Genomic DNA, 15,114 nt, shown 5'->3' on the forward strand with positions numbered 1-15,114 from the left:
CACGAATCTTGAAGCTGCAGCAGCTCACAGCCCCTCAGGCCTGGGTGCTTCCCAGGTAGGTAGGTCACCCCAAGGCGATGAATTAGAAGGACAGCTCGCCCATCCAGGCCACAGCCGCCCCTACCTGCCCCGCCGCCCGCCCAAGCCGCACCCACTTGGGGGCGGTGCATTCTGGCTCAGTTCTCGGTGGGCGGACGCCGCGGCTTTAAGTAGGGGCGGGACTGAACGCAGAGCAGCGGCGGCGGCGACGGAGGCGACGAAGAGTTTGCCGGCGGCCTGGATCGGATACAGGAAGCCAGCTGGCAGGTCCCGGTAAGCACGGGGCAGGCGGGCGAACGACCCCGGGAGATGCACGCGCGCGTGTGCGTATCTCAGGCGTGAGGGAAGAGATCGGTGCAGCGTGACGGCTCCAGAGAGGGGCGGAGAAGACAGTCCCGGCAAGGCCGAGGTTCTAAAGGCCCCACGGGAGCTTTCTTTGGCTGGATCTGCCCCACTGCAGTATTTAGCACTCCGCGGTGCTTGGCTGCGCTGGAGCGGACGGCGGGACGCGCAGCGCTATCGGTCGTGGGGATTGGCCCTCGGCGCTCGCCGTAGCTCAGCGGCCTGCTTGGGGGTGGTCGCTGAGAGTCTCAGTAAGGACTGGCGACAAAAGGAGGGAACCCGAAGACCGTTTGCGACGGGAAGGGATTGAGTGAGGAGTCGCGGGGGCTGCGGCGCCCTACCAAAGCCATCCTGGCATCTGCGGGCCTCCACGCAGGCACCTGGCTCTCCGGGCCAGACTCTGAGAGTGAAGGTAGCGGTGGCTGCAGCGCCCCCTGGCGGCTCGGCGGCGCGGTGTCAAGTCAGTCGAGCGTCGTGGGCGGGGCGGACCCGACGGAGGACAGCGGACAGCGGGGCCGTTTGCCTTTTCCTTACCTGGGTAGGGGTTCTGTGGGCTCGTGGGCATCCAGGTTTGAGGTCATAGCCTCCCGGAAAGTTCAAAACCTCCTTCCGGAATCCACAGGCGAAATAGGTTCTTCACCTGATGTCAGGGTCTAAGCCCAGGGGAAAGCTAGGCCGAGCCGCTGGGAGGCTTGGGTGGGGGCTTGGAAATGGCACATTTAATGGCTTCTAAGAAGAGGAATAAGTGTCGCAAAAAATCTGCGCAGATGTTGGGTCTATAGCTCAGAGAATAGAAAGCCCGCCCAGCATACTAAAGAGTCTGGGTTCCATTCCCCAGAATCTCCTAAACCTGGGGGTGATGGGACACAGGCTTGTCAGGGGTGGGGGTCAAGAATCAAGGCCATCCCTACCCACATCCAGCTCCTCCTTATCCGAGCTTCAGGACATCACCTCCACAGGAGAAAAGTTAGATAAAAAGTTTGGGCAGGACTAAGGGCTTCAGAAGACTGTGACCCTGAGTCTAGTTAGCAGTCCCTGGGTGTGAGGGCCCTGTGGTGTTTGGAGGAGGGACCGTGATACGAAAAGGTAAGAGTTTAGGCAAGTCATCATAGCAAGGCTGATAGTCTCCTTAGCTTTGGACTTTGATTTTCTCCCTACAAACAGGGTCTCAGATATTACATGGGCCTGGCTGTTCCGGATCGCTCTTGAGTGCTAGGATTAAAGTCACACTCCACCACACTTAGCTATTCTTACTTATTTATTTTTAACATTCGTTTGTTTGCATATGTGTGTTAGGCATGCATGTGGAAGTTACAGGACAGCTGCAGGAGTCTGTCCTTCCATCCCGTGGGTCACCAGGATGAAGTCAGTTCTCCAGGCTTGGCAGCAAGCATTTTTACATTAGGAGCTAGGGGCCAACAACCTGTTTCCAACTCACCGAGGTGCTCTTAAAGCATTCTTTGGGGCCGGTGAGGTGGTGCTTGGGGTCAAAGTCAGATGACCCGAGCTCAGTCCCCAAGACCCATATGGTGGACAGAAGGAAGGGAGTTCCCCAAGTTGTCCCCTGATCTCTGCAAGTGCGGTGTTGCACACACCTCCCTCGACCCCAGTAAGTAAACGTAGTGCTAAGAAGAAGCATTCTTTGAGTATGATCTGTGCTTCAACTGCAGATAAAATCTACAGCTTCCTGGACACTTCAGGGTCTTGGAGGTGATGCAGAGGAAAATGGTTTACTTATTTCTTTAATTATTGACACAGTGCTGGTGATAAAAGCCAGGACAAGGGCTCCACCACAGTGTGTGTATCTTCTTTTGACACAGGGTCTCATGTAGCTCTGGCTGGCTTGGAACTTACTATGTAGACCAGGCTGGCCAGTCTCCTGCATTTCCCACCATGCCCAGCTATATATATGTGTGTGTGTGTGTGTGTGTGTGTGTGTGATTGAAAGCTGCTAATGGGATGTTTCTTTTCACAGGCTGGGTGAGCTCATGGACTTGGTGCTTTAGTTTTGAGAAAGAAACAAACACAGAAGAAAGATGGCGTTTGTTGCAACCCAGGGGGCCACGGTGGTCGACCAAACCACTCTGATGAAGAAATACCTTCAGTTTGTGGCAGCTCTCACAGATGTAAATACACGTGAGTCGATCCTTTTTGACATATTGGGATAAATAACAACCTTAATGTTTGTCCTTGGTTTCCCCTTGCTACCTTGTGGAGAAGCAAAGTGATGAACAATATTGCTGGAGCCCCAGAGAGGCACAGTGTGTGTGCCTGTGTGTGTGTCTGTATCCTTGTCTGTGCATGCACACGTGAGTCTGAGGATGGGTGTGGTGTGATTGGTGGTAGGGACCTAGCCATGTGCCTTCTTCTGGGCTGTGACAGTCAAACTGATAAGATCTGATTGCTTCTCTTTCTTAAGTCCAGTGATTTTTTTTTTTTTTGAAAGCCTCCTTAAGGTAGTTTCAGTAACATGATGGTTTGTTATGCCATTTACAGCCGATGAAACGAAGTTGAAAATGATGCAGGAAGTGAGTGAAAACTTTGAGGTATGAATTTTATGCTTTGCCGTTTTAAAAAATGACATTTATTTTGATTTTGGAATGTGTGTTTGCCTGTCCATGCCACGGCGCTGTGTGCTGTTCACAGGACAATCTAGGGAGGGGACTCTGTTTTTTCCTTCCATCATGTGGACCTAGGGATTGAACTTGGGCCATTTTGATGGCCCTGCAGTTTTGTTTGTTTCCTGGGCTTTCTATTTTCACACTCAGTGTTTATTAATATTTGCTATCTTATCGTGTGTAAGATGTGTGTGGGGTGCACACGCCACCACCGTGTTTGCATGGAGGTCAGGGACAGCATTGTGGAATGGTTCTCTCCTACCTTTACGTGGGTTCTGGGCATCAAACTCAGGTTTTCAGCTTGTCGATCTGGGTGAACTTGACCTGCCGAGTCATCTTCCAGCCCTTTAGTCAGTCTTTCTAAAAGTTGTCTTTAGTTGTTGTTACTTGTTATGGTGTGGGGGAGGGTACAGAAGCGCTGCAGTGTGCAGGTGAAGTCAGAGCACACTGCGGGAAATGGTTTTCTCCTCCCGTCTTCACCTTTACATCGGCTCTGGGGACTGAACTCGGGGCTTCAGGTTTATGTGGCTAGCACTTCCACTGCTGAACCATCTGTCCAGCCCAGTCGATCCTTTTTCTGTTACTGACTCAGAGGTCACTGATTGCAAAGGCTAGCCCGAGATAGCATACTCCTGTAATTCCAGCAATGGGAAAGCTGGAGCAGGAGGACTGTCAGTAACTATTCAGTGCCAGCCTGTATATGTGTACAGCTCTGCGCCAGCCTGTGCTATATGTACAGCTCTGCGCCAACCTGGGCTGTATGTACAGCTCTGCGCCAACCTGGGCTATATGTACAGCTCTGCGCCAACCTGTGCTATATGTACAACTATGTGCCAGCCTGGGCTATATGTACAGCTCTGCCAGCCTGGGCTATATCTATAGCTCTGCGCCAGCCTGGGCTGTATGTACAGCTCAACACCAGCCTGGGATACAGTGTGAAAGTGTTTGGGAAGAAGGTTTTTCCCCTAAACACTTACTTTGTGTCTGTTTGTGCTTGGGCACATATGTCCCATGAGGTGCATGTAGAGCTTAGCAAACAGCTTGCCTTCTACAGTGTGGGTTCTTCTTTAGGCTTGGCAGTAAGTGTCTTTACCCCCAGTGCCGTTTGCCGTGCCCCATAGAGTCTAGGCAACTGGTAGTATTTCAACAGGAATTTGAAACCACTCAGGATATGGCCGTCTTCCTGGTGGCAGTCTCAGCGTCGTGTGCAGGTTGATGGCTTTGTTTTGGTTGCTGTGTGGTGGCATTTTTGTTTTTAAGGGGGCTCTCTTTACATGTTTTCACTTGACCGCATTCAAGTTTATGTTGTGATTGGTTACGTTCAGGTGAGTGCTCATCTGACATGATGAGCTGTCAGTCACTTCTGATTCCAGTGCTTCAGATGTCTGTCACCTTAATAAAGCCGTGCTCCCTTCTGGGTTTCTTGGATTTGTACCATTTTATATTGACCCACAGATCGCCCAGACTCTGCCTGCAATTGGCCTTTGATTTGTTTTTACACTGGAAAAGTATTGATTGATTTTTATAAATAACAACAAAACCCAACAAAGATCTTTGGTTTGATGTGTATCTGTATGAATGCCCAGCCGTGTGCATGAGTACCACATGCATGCAGTGCCTGTGGGGGCCGGAAGAAGGCGTCAGGCCCTGGAGTTAATGGAGCTTGTGGAAGCCATGTAGGTGTAAGAAAGTCAGTCCAGGATCCCTGCAGGAATAGTAAGCTCTCCCGGGTGGTGGTGGCACATGCCTTTAATCCCAGCACTCAGGAAGCAGAAACGTGGATTTCTGTGAGTTCAAAGCCAGCCTGTTCTACAGAGAAAGTTCTAGGACAGTCAGGACTAAAACCAAAAAAAAAAAAAAAAAAAAAAAAGTAAGATCTCTAACGACTGAGTCATTCTTAATCTAACTTTAAGGATACTATCATCTCCAAACTTTATTTTCAGTTTGTTTTCCACGTTTCTAAAGTCTCTTTATCTTCGGTTCTATTTTTTTCATTGTGCTCCTTGGATTTCATTTTTCTGTATAGTCCCTGTTTATTTGTTCACATGTTCTCTTGTGCTTTTGGTTTCACTTTGTGAACAACTGGGCATTGAATGACTGGAATGTGTTCTGAGAATTGTGTCATTGGTCAGTTCTGTTATTGGAGCATCATTGAGTATACTTACAGACATAGATGAGATAGGTCAGTCAATCAACATAGCCTCTTTAGAAAATTACAGTTGTACCCGTGTGTGCATATGCAAGTATGTGCACAGACATGCATGCCATGGCACATGTGCAGAGGCTAGAGGGCAACTTGAAGGAATTGGTTCTCCCTCACTGTATGGTTCCCTGGAAGGTGCTGTCCAGTGACCAGTACCTTTCCCTGTGAGCTGTCTCACCAGCCTGCCTCTTAATATGACCAAAATCTGTGTGGCTCCTGCCAGTGTGTAACAGAGCACACTGTTTGACAGAGGCTTTGAAAGACACATATATTGAAATAATGATGACAAGCCCCTAGAGACGTCTGCCTATGTATCCCAGTCAGGCAGCATCATGAGACTGTCTCAAAAAATCTGTAGCCAATTGAGCCGACCTAGTTCTTTTCCTGGCGGGGACAAGGAGTATAAGGATTGCAAGCAGCCTCCTCCTTGGGTGTGTAGGCAGCCTATGGGATGCCCTGGGGGACTTTAAAGGCAATTTTCTTGCAGATAATCATGTCTCCAGTTTCAGTGCTGTCCCCAACCTTGGCTCCAGGAAGATCTGCAGGGTGCCTTTGGGAAGCCCCAGGACACAGTGGCCAGAGTTCATGCTGGCCAGGTGATTATGTCCTTTTTCCCCAAACTGCAAAATAAGGAGCTTGTGAATGAGGCCTTGTATAGAGTCAAGCTTTAGTTCTCTGTCCAACAGAAGGCCTCTCCCTCAAAGACGTGGGGCTGCACCATGTTTGATGCAGGTGAACTTGGAGATACGGTGGCTGTCCTGTAGCTGCTGACTCAGATACATCCACAGTTGCTGCCTGGACAAATGGCAGCCTGCATTTCTGAGGGCTTCCCCTGTCCACACCACACCATATCACGTGTAGTATGAATCTCCCATCCTGTGTGTCTTTATAAAGAATGAAGAAGCTACAGATGCACAGTGGAGTTAACCCAGAAACCACAGTGCGGGTGTTTGCTGTGGCTTTAACCACTGCACAGAACGGAGCGTGCTGCACTTTATCTGAGAGCAGCACGGGCCTGTTGACATCCCACCACCACAAGGACATGGGTATTGCCTGGATGCTCTGCCTGTAACACCACAGGCTCATAGGCAGGACTTTCTTGGGCTCCTTTAGGATGTTACAGGACCACTGTCATGCGTGGTTCATCATTATGTGGTACCTATTGGCTTTATATTGGCTGCTGTAAAAGTCTTATCTTTTTTGAGACAGTGTCTCATCTGTAGCCGTGGCTGGTCTATAACTCAGTATAGAGAGGGGCTGGCCTGAAACTCAGAGATCTGCTTGCCTCTGCCTCTCCAGTCCTGGGGTTAAAGGGTTTTACCACTATTTGTGGCTAATATGTTAGGGTTCTCCAAAGATAGTTTATTTTAAGTGTATGAGTGTTTCTATAAGTGAGGACCTAAATGACACCCCTCCTTATCCCCCCCCCCCGACGGTATCTGGCTTTGTAGCACAGAACAGCCTCTAACTCAGGATCCTCCTGCCTCATCCTTGTGCTAGGTTACAGGCATGCACCTAGCTGACTGGCTTTGGAGGTCAGTATTTTTCAGAGCATTAACATTTTTTCTTTGCTTTGCTTGAATTTATTTGTTATTTACTTTTGTTCAAATTACATTTCTGTGTGTACTTGGAGTTTGCATGTAGAACTCAAAGGATAATTGACAGGAGTGTTCTCTCCTACCATGTGGGTCCCAGGAATTGAACTTGGCTCATCATGTGTGGCAGAAAGTTCATCAACCCTAAATGCCTTGTAACCTGATGTATATATAGAACAATGTGTCAGGTGGTATGATCCACATGCAGTGTACAGTGGTCAGGTGAAACATGGCTTCTCAAAACACTGTCTCTTTATGGAGAGAATATTCAGAATCCTTTTAGCTCCTCCCTCTACCTACTATCATCTATCTATCTATCTATCTATCTATCTATCTATCTTTTTTTAATAATATTTATTCATTTATTATGTATACAATATTCTGTCTGTCTGCATGTATGCCTGCAGGCCAGAAGAGGGCACCAGACCTCATTACAGATGGTTGTAAGCTACCATGTGGTTGCTGGGATTTGAACTCAGGACCTTTGGAAGAGCAGGCAATGCTCTTAACCACTGAGCCATCTCTCCAGCCCTTATCTATCTATCTTTATTTATTTGTTTGTTTTTGAGCTTTTCAAGACAGGGTTTCTCTGTAGCTTTGGAGCCTGCCCTGAAACTAGCTCTTGTAGACCAGGCTGGCCTGAACTCACAGAGATCTGCCTGCCTCTGCCTCCCAAGTGCTGGGATTAAAGGCGTGCGCCACCACCACCCAGCTTCCTTTATTTTTATTATTATCATTTGTCCTTTGTTTTTCCTTAAACAGAGTCTCTCTGTATAGTCCTGACTGTCCTAGAACTCAGTGCATGGACAAGGCTGGCCTTGAACTCACAGACGTTCACCTGCTTCTACCTCCCGAATGCAGGGATGAGTTGCTCTTTCATAGGTACAGAATGTTGTTCTTGATAGTCACCCCACCCTGAAGCAGTAAGCCAGAACTTGTTCATCCCATTGGTCTACCTTCCCTGTCTCTCTTCTGTATTCTTTCCAGCCTAGTTAGTATTTTTTGCTCAGGTTATATGAGTTATTCAGCCTTTAACATGAGTGAGGCTGTAGAACTTACTTTTATAAGCAGCTTGTTTCATTTAGCATAGTGATTGTGCATGCTGTTCTCTTTTCCCCAAAGGACAGGAGCGGATCAGATTTTTTATTTGAATGGTTGAGAGTTGCAGTTCACTGTGTTTATGCACCACATATGTTGAGCCAGTCATCCTTCGACAGACACTTCATTGCTGTAATTTCTTGTGCTATTGTGTCGTGCGGTGCTGGGAACCGAACCCAGAACCTCAGGGCAACTAGGCAAATGCTCCACCATTGAGTGTGTGTGTGTGTCTTTGTCTTTGTGTATGTGGATCTCTGTGGAGTCCAGAAGAGGATGTTGAATCTCTTCAGGCAGGAGTTACAGGCAGTTGAAATCTACCTGCCGTGGGTGCCAGGAACCAAACTCAGGTCCCAGAGAAAGAGAAAGGCAGAAAGCTTAACTTGTGAGCCATCTCTGCTACCCCCTACCATATCCAATTTTAATAGTAAATTTTAGTACTTAATTCTCTTTATTAGACTTGAGATCTGAATTTATTTAATGTGGTGTTGTCTCAGACACTCCTGAAAGCACTGGGATTACTGTCGATCTGGAAGTGTTTAGCTGTCTCAGTGGTTAAGAGTGTATCCAGCTCCTGCAGAAGACCGGCCTGGGTTTGGTTCTAGCTCAGTGACTTGAGACTCCAGTTCCAAGGGATCTGATGCCTTCTTGTGTCCTCCTTGGAAACTTGGATGCAGGTGGTGTGGTGCACATAAAACCTCATGCGGGCACAAGCATGAATTGAAAAAAATGTTTTCTTTTAGCTTGTTGTATGAATTGAAAATGAAAATAAACACATCCCTTACTATGCCTTTCCTTTTTCACTGCCACCTAGAACGTCACGTCGTCTCCTCAGTATTCTACATTCCTGGAACATATCATCCCTCGATTTCTTACCTTTCTCCAAGATGGAGAAGTCCAGTTTCTTCAGGAGAAGCCAGCCCAGGTAATCTGTTCACAGTAGCAGGGAAAGAAAAATGGCACATGAGGATCAGAAGTGAAAATGAATAAAAAAACATAATAAAATCAAAGAATGGAAGTTTACCCAGGAGTGAAAGAGGTTTTGTCATCAGGGTAACCACTCAGGACTGCTATCTCCTTGACTTTATCCATCTTTTCTGCAGGTTCAGTTATTTGCATCTGTCAGCTAGGGGTGTGTGTATGCGGATTAGTCAATTGGGCACAAAAGAGGGCTGCTGAGATCACGCAGCAGACAAAGGTGCTGGCCCCAAGCCTGAGAACCAGAGTTCAGTCTGGTGAGACTCATGTGACAGAAGGGGAGATCTGACCCCTGAAGGTTGTCCTCTAGCCTCTACATGTGCTCTGTGATATGCCCACGTATAATAAATCAATCAAACAATTAAGTGTGACTGAAGAGCTGACTCAGTGATTAAGAGTCTATGCTACTCTTGCAAAGGGCCAGAGTTTGGTTCCCAGCACCCAGGCAAGATGGCTCAAAACAGCTCTCGAACCAGCCAGACCTGGTATCTCTGGCTTCCTTTGGTACCTGCACACCTGAACAATTAAAAAAAAAAGAATTCTATAGTTCAGCATCACCTCCCAGTACCTCTAACCACATAAGCAACATAGACTACTATGCCATTGTTTTCTCTGTGTCAGCTTTTACTTCTTAAAGAATCTGAGAGCAGTTGCTGTAGTGCTGGCGAGGTTTGTGGGTAGCTGGAGCAGTTTTCGGGTTTACCCGAGAGCTTAAGTACGTGCCTGGCCTCATGGTTTGGAGTTGCTGTACAGAATCCAGGGGCTTAGTGCAACATGGCTGAAACACAGGGCTCTCAAGAACAGATGTGTGTCAGGGGAACCCTAAAATTAGTTATTTTGTGTTCTTTGCATTTTCTTTACTCTTTTAAGGAGCTTTTTTTTTTTTTTCAGTCAAAACCGGAAAAGGAATGTGTATGGGTGTTCTGCCTGCATGTATGTCTATATATCGCAAGCGTCTCTTGTGCCTATGGAGGCCAGAAGAGGCTACTGCGTGTGTCCTGGGATTAGAACCCAGGTCCTCTGGAAGAGGAGCTAGTTACTGTTCTTAACTGCTAAGCAATCTCTAGCCCCAAAGATGTATTTTATTACTGATTATGTGTCTGTGTGCATGGGTGCATGAGCACATTTGAGTTCAGGGTCCCTTGGAAGTCAGAAGTGCGTGTTGGGTTTTGTGGAGCTGGAGTCCCAGGTGGTTGAGAGTCACCTGATGGGTGCTGAAACTAAACTCCTGTCCTCCGCAAGAGTAAGAAGGGCCTTTAATCGTGAGTCATCTCTCTGGCCCTTTCTCTTTCCTCTTACGAGTCCATGTTTGCTCTTTGGTTTCATTCTCCTCCATCCTCACAGCTGTGTCTTGTGCTGGGTGTACTGGTGAGGTTGTAAAAACCACAGTGGACTTGTTACAGAGTTACGGAGTTACTGAAGATGAATGATCTGCACACATACTGTGGGTTACATGTGAATTTGCAGGTCTCTAAAGGTCACATCCCTCTTAGGTGGTGGTTGCTGGTGCTGGCTACAGTCAGCCATGTTAAACAGTGAGTTTGGAACTTCTGTGGTTTACTTTGTGTTTCCTTGTCAGCAACTGCGGAAGCTAGTACTCGAAATACTTCACAGGATACCGACCAATGAGCATCTTCGTCCTCATACGAAAAACGTTCTCTCTGTGATGTTTCGATTTTTAGAGGTAATCTTTGAGAATTGTCTTAACAGCCATGTTTAAAATATTCCATGATTTTTCTTGCTATAAATCCAATCGTCTACGACTCACTAAAGATCTGCTTAAATGAGCTTACACAGAGAAACCCTGTCAAAAAAAAAAAAAAGATCTGCTTAAATGAGTGAAATTTTTCTTAATGTCTCTTTATGATTCAGAAAGACTACATATTTGAAGACTTTTTTTTTTTTTTTTTTAAAGACAGAGTCTCACAGTGCAGCCCAAGCAGACCTGGAACTCCCTATTTAGACCAGGCTGGCCTTGAACTCAGAGATTCACCAGCTTCTGCTTCCTAAGTGCTGGGATTGAAAGTGTTTGCCAACACACCTGGCCCTTTTTTCTTTTTGAGACAAGGTCTCACTGTGTAACCCTGGCCTTCCTGGAACATGTTGAGTAGACCAGGTTGGCCTGCCCTTGTCTCTGAGGTGGTTGGGATTAAAGGCATGTGCCACCATGTTCAGAAAGACCTTAGATTCCTAGGTGAATGTGTTTGCTATATTTTTGTTTCCTCACGTCTTGACGCGTTTAGAATCCCAATGTGCCTCAGGCTCTTGAGAAGATAAAGTTTTCTTAGGAGACAGTCTTGGGATCTTGCCTCAGCTCTGCCGTTCATAAGTGACCACATTGGCCACATTGCCTACGCTCTCTGAGGCTCCGTGACCTCGAGGGTAGAACGTGGCTGGTCCCTCCCTCACAGAGCAGAGTATGGGCCTGCACTTAGCAGCTGGTCCAGTCCATAGAGGCTGCTCAGTACCTGATTGTTTTTCCTTTGTCTTTTGACAACATGGGTTGAGCACCCTTTACCCCAAATATTTGGGAATGGGAGTATTGGGGATTTTTATTTTATTTTGAGTTTTGGAGTATTTGTATATACATAACAGGATATTTTAGGGCTGTAGTCTGAGCCTGAATGTGAAGTTCGGTCGATTACCACGGGCACCTTCTGTAGGTAGCTTGAAGATAATTTTATAAAGCCTTTTTTACAGTATCTATGTTCGTTTTGACTTAAAACCATTATGCGAAGTCAGGCATAGATTTTCCTAGTTGTCAGGTGCTCAAAAACTTTAGGAGTTCAGAGCAGTTCAGGTTTTGGGTTTTTGGATCTGTATTTCCAAGCAGTGAGCCATTTTTTGTTGTTGGTTTTCAGGCAGGATGTCATTTAGCCGCTAAAGCATCGCATCAGGCTTGTTATGGTGGACACCCCTCTTAATACCAACATTTGGGAGACACAGAGTGCTCTCATTGAGTTTGAGGCTAGCCTGGTAGAGTGCCTAGCATGCATGAAACCCTCAGTACCACATAAACCAGGCTGGGTGAAGCACAGTTCTTACCCCAGCACTCAGGAGTTCAAGGTCATCCTTAGACACGAAGTGAGTTCAGATCAGGCTTAGGATACATGAACCCCTATATCAAAAGGGAGGAAGAGGTGGTAATTCATGCATGACTTGCTCTGTGTCATTTATGCTAGGTCACCTTTCTCCGAGTTACCCTAATGCATTGGTGGGATGCTGTTCAGATGGCCTAAAAGACTGTTGCTCTCTCTGTCTAGGACTGCTGGATCTGGGAACTGTGCTTTTCAGCAACTCAAACAAACTGATTGATTCAGGAAGGCAAACACCTAGAAAATGCCTATATGGTTTATTTTTGTTTTCTTTTGAGACAGTCTCACTATGTAGTTTTGGTTGGCCTGGAACTCACTGTGTAGATCAGGCGAACCCTAACTCTGCCTGCCTCTGCCTCCCAAGTACTGGGATTAAAGGCAGGCACCACCATTTCCGTCAACAGTTTATCTTAATCTTGAGATTAAAATGTGTTCAAAAATGTAACTTGATTTTTTTTTCTGTTGTTGTTTAAAGACTGAAAATGAAGAAAATGTTCTTATTTGTCTAAGAATAATTATTGAACTGCACAAACAGTTCAGGCCACCAATCACGCAAGAAGTAAGTTATTACGTGTGTGTGTGTGTGTGTGTGTGTGTGTATGTGTGTATGTGTGTGTGTACAAATGTGATATGGCATGTCCTTGGTATTCAGAGGTCAACTTGGCGTGGTTGGATCTCTTCTTCTATGACTTGCGTCCCAGGAATTCAGATAGTTAGACTTGGTAGCAATTACCTTTACTTTGTGAGCCATCTTGCTGGTCTTTACCCTTACATGAGTTGACTGGCCCTTTCTCTTACATGAGTCTATTGAACAAGTACTGTGTAGAAAATAGAGCCTCAGTTGGGAGAAATTCTGTATCACCTACTTCCCTCTGCTCCTTGTCTTGTGCTGAGTAATGGAAGGGCCTTTTCATGAAGCACATAGCACACTTTAAGGATATTCCTGCTCAATGCTCCACTGTTCTCCTCTTTAGAGCTGTCTTTATGATTTCTGTTTGCATGAGTGTACAGATATCTCCCTGGATTTGATGGACTGGAAGTTCCAACCATTTTCTTTTGGGTAAGGATAAAGGGGAATTCTGAAGTTGGAGCTGGTTTGATCTCAATTCTGTAGCCCAGCAGTAGAGCGATGCTGGGTAAACTGTAGCTTTGGGGGGCCAAGTTCTTTGCCTTGTAAATGACATGTGTGCAGATAGATGTCCATGGAGGACAGAAGAGGATGTCACATCCCTTGAAGATGGGTTTACGGGAAGTTGTAAGCTGCCCGGCGTGGGTGCTGGGAACTGAACTCACGTTCTTTGCGAGCAGGAACTGCCCTGAACCCCTGAGTCCCTTCTCCAGCCTTGATTTTCTTTTTATCAGCATATTTCTAGGCACTTAAAGTCTTTTCTATTTTTTGTTTTTTATTTCTCCCTTTTTTTGTCTTTTGTTTTGAGACCAGGTTTCTCTGTGTAGCCCTGGTTGTCTTGGAACTCACTTCGTAGACCAGCCTGACTTCGAATTCATAGAGATCAACCTACCTCTGCCTTCCTGAGTTCTGGGAGTAAGGTGTGCGCCACCACTGCCCAGTTCAAATTTTCTTCTTAATGGCTATTGCCAAATATTTTTCATTTATGGACCAGATTATTCAATTAACTAGGCTTGCAGAAGTGGGGTTACTGAGTCAGAGTACAGTTCCAATGCTTCACATGTGTTCAGACTGATTCTGGGAACCATGGTTGGTTTGATTCACTTGGTAGTATAAGAGTCTCTATTTTTGAATCATCTCAAACATGTGTTTATTCAATTACACATGTGTTTATTCATTTTATTTTTAAAATACACGTATGCCATCTTGATGGATGTAGCGTGTGTGTGTGGTTGCCATCTGAGATGAGAAAAGGGTGCTGGATCTCCCAGAACTGAAGTTACATAGGCAGTTGTGAGCTGCCAGATACTTGTGTGCTGAGGATCCAGTCTGGTTCCTCTGTGAGAGCAGCCAACCCACAATCCACTGTTTTCTAAGAGCACATAATGGCCTTTTCTAAGTGTTTATCCCTCGGCTGTTTCTGAGATAGAAAATTGGTTTCTATTCATCAGTATCTTTCGGTCTCATTTTTTTCTTCCTCTTTGTGTGTGTGTTTGTGTTTTGCTTTGCTTTGTTTATGTCCATTGCCCATTTGTATCTTGCCTGGTAGTTCCTACCTTTTAATATCATTCAAAGGGTATTTGTGGGGTGGTGGTGGTGGTGAGTGTGCCTAAGCACATGTGTGGAGTAAAGAGAACAACTCAGGCATGTCTTCAGTGAGGTGTCAGGCTTGAATGGTAAGTGCCTGTATCCCCTGAGCTGTCACTGACCCTATAAGTATGTTCTCAAAGCGTTTCTGGTTTTTGTTTTTAGATTCATCACTTTTTGGATTTTGTGAAACAGATTTACAAGGAGCTTCCAAAAGTTGTGGTATGTTTGTGTTAAAGCTTGAGTTTATTGCTTATATTTATTTAACACCTGTCCCAAGTGTGTTTGGAAAGGTTTAGTTAAAGAAGTGACTGGGGTGGGTTTCTGGTTCTAGGGTAGGTAATACTAAAGACAAGCACACTGTTTTGCCATTATTGTCTTCTTTCTGTGCAGAACCGCTACTTTGAGAATCCTCAGGGGATCCCTGAAAACACAGTACCTCCACCAGAGATGGTGGGCATGATCACGACAATTGCTGTGAAGGTCAATCCTGAGCGGGAAGACAGCGAGACACGCACGGTGGGTGTTTCTCCCTCCCTGGTGACAGCCTTGTCTCGTTTTCATGTTCTCTTTCCAAATCTGTGGCTTCTCTATTTGTTAAAGGGGGAAATGAGTTAACTTAGACCATTTGGTTTTCTTTTTTCCTCTTTTCTTTACCTGGAGGCACAAGCCTGGTCCTGCCCTATATCTTGGAGGTGGTGAAGGTGAGCCCTTGGGCACTGGTGATATTTGGCTGTAAAGACCAGCCTACCACCAGGCGGTGGTGGTGCACACCTTTAATCCCAGCACTCGGGAGGCAGAGGCAGGCGGATCTCTATGAGTTTGAGGCCAGCCTGGTCTACAAGAGCTAGTTCCAGGACAGGCTCCAAAGCTACAGAGAAACCCTGTCTTGAAAAACAAACAAAACAAAAAAAGACTAGCCTACCAAGGGAAC

General features: G+C 46.2%; 1 protein-coding gene and 1 pseudogene across 12 annotated transcripts in view; both read left to right on the plus strand.

Annotated features, from left to right (window-relative positions):
- Positions 1-201: 201 nt before the first annotated feature.
- The window catches only part of LOC121464774 (transformation/transcription domain associated protein), a 102,954-nt gene continuing 88,041 nt past the window's right edge, over positions 202-15,114 (plus strand). For 11 of the 12 annotated variants that reach the window (XM_041677859.1, XM_041677865.1, XM_041677861.1 and 8 more), the window contains exons 1-8: positions 202-312; positions 2,357-2,517; positions 2,878-2,927; positions 8,707-8,817; positions 10,450-10,554; positions 12,441-12,524; positions 14,346-14,402; positions 14,574-14,699. In XM_041677859.1, coding sequence (XP_041533793.1) covers positions 2,418-2,517; positions 2,878-2,927; positions 8,707-8,817; positions 10,450-10,554; positions 12,441-12,524; positions 14,346-14,402; positions 14,574-14,699 — 633 coding nt within the window. In that variant the 5' untranslated portion in view covers positions 202-312; positions 2,357-2,417. Of the gene's footprint in view, positions 313-602; positions 920-2,356; positions 2,518-2,877; positions 2,928-8,706; positions 8,818-10,449; positions 10,555-12,440; positions 12,525-14,345; positions 14,403-14,573; positions 14,700-15,114 lie in introns of those variants that run through there. The other variant, XM_041677860.1, reaches the window with a different exon arrangement.
- Positions 5,555-5,680, plus strand: LOC121465213 (annotated as a pseudogene).

The sequence above is a fragment of the Microtus oregoni genome, unplaced genomic scaffold, assembly GCF_018167655.1.
Source record: "Microtus oregoni isolate MIOR12 unplaced genomic scaffold, Mior012 000029F_ref0000214, whole genome shotgun sequence".
In the NCBI taxonomy this organism is placed as follows: domain Eukaryota; kingdom Metazoa; phylum Chordata; class Mammalia; order Rodentia; family Cricetidae; genus Microtus; species Microtus oregoni.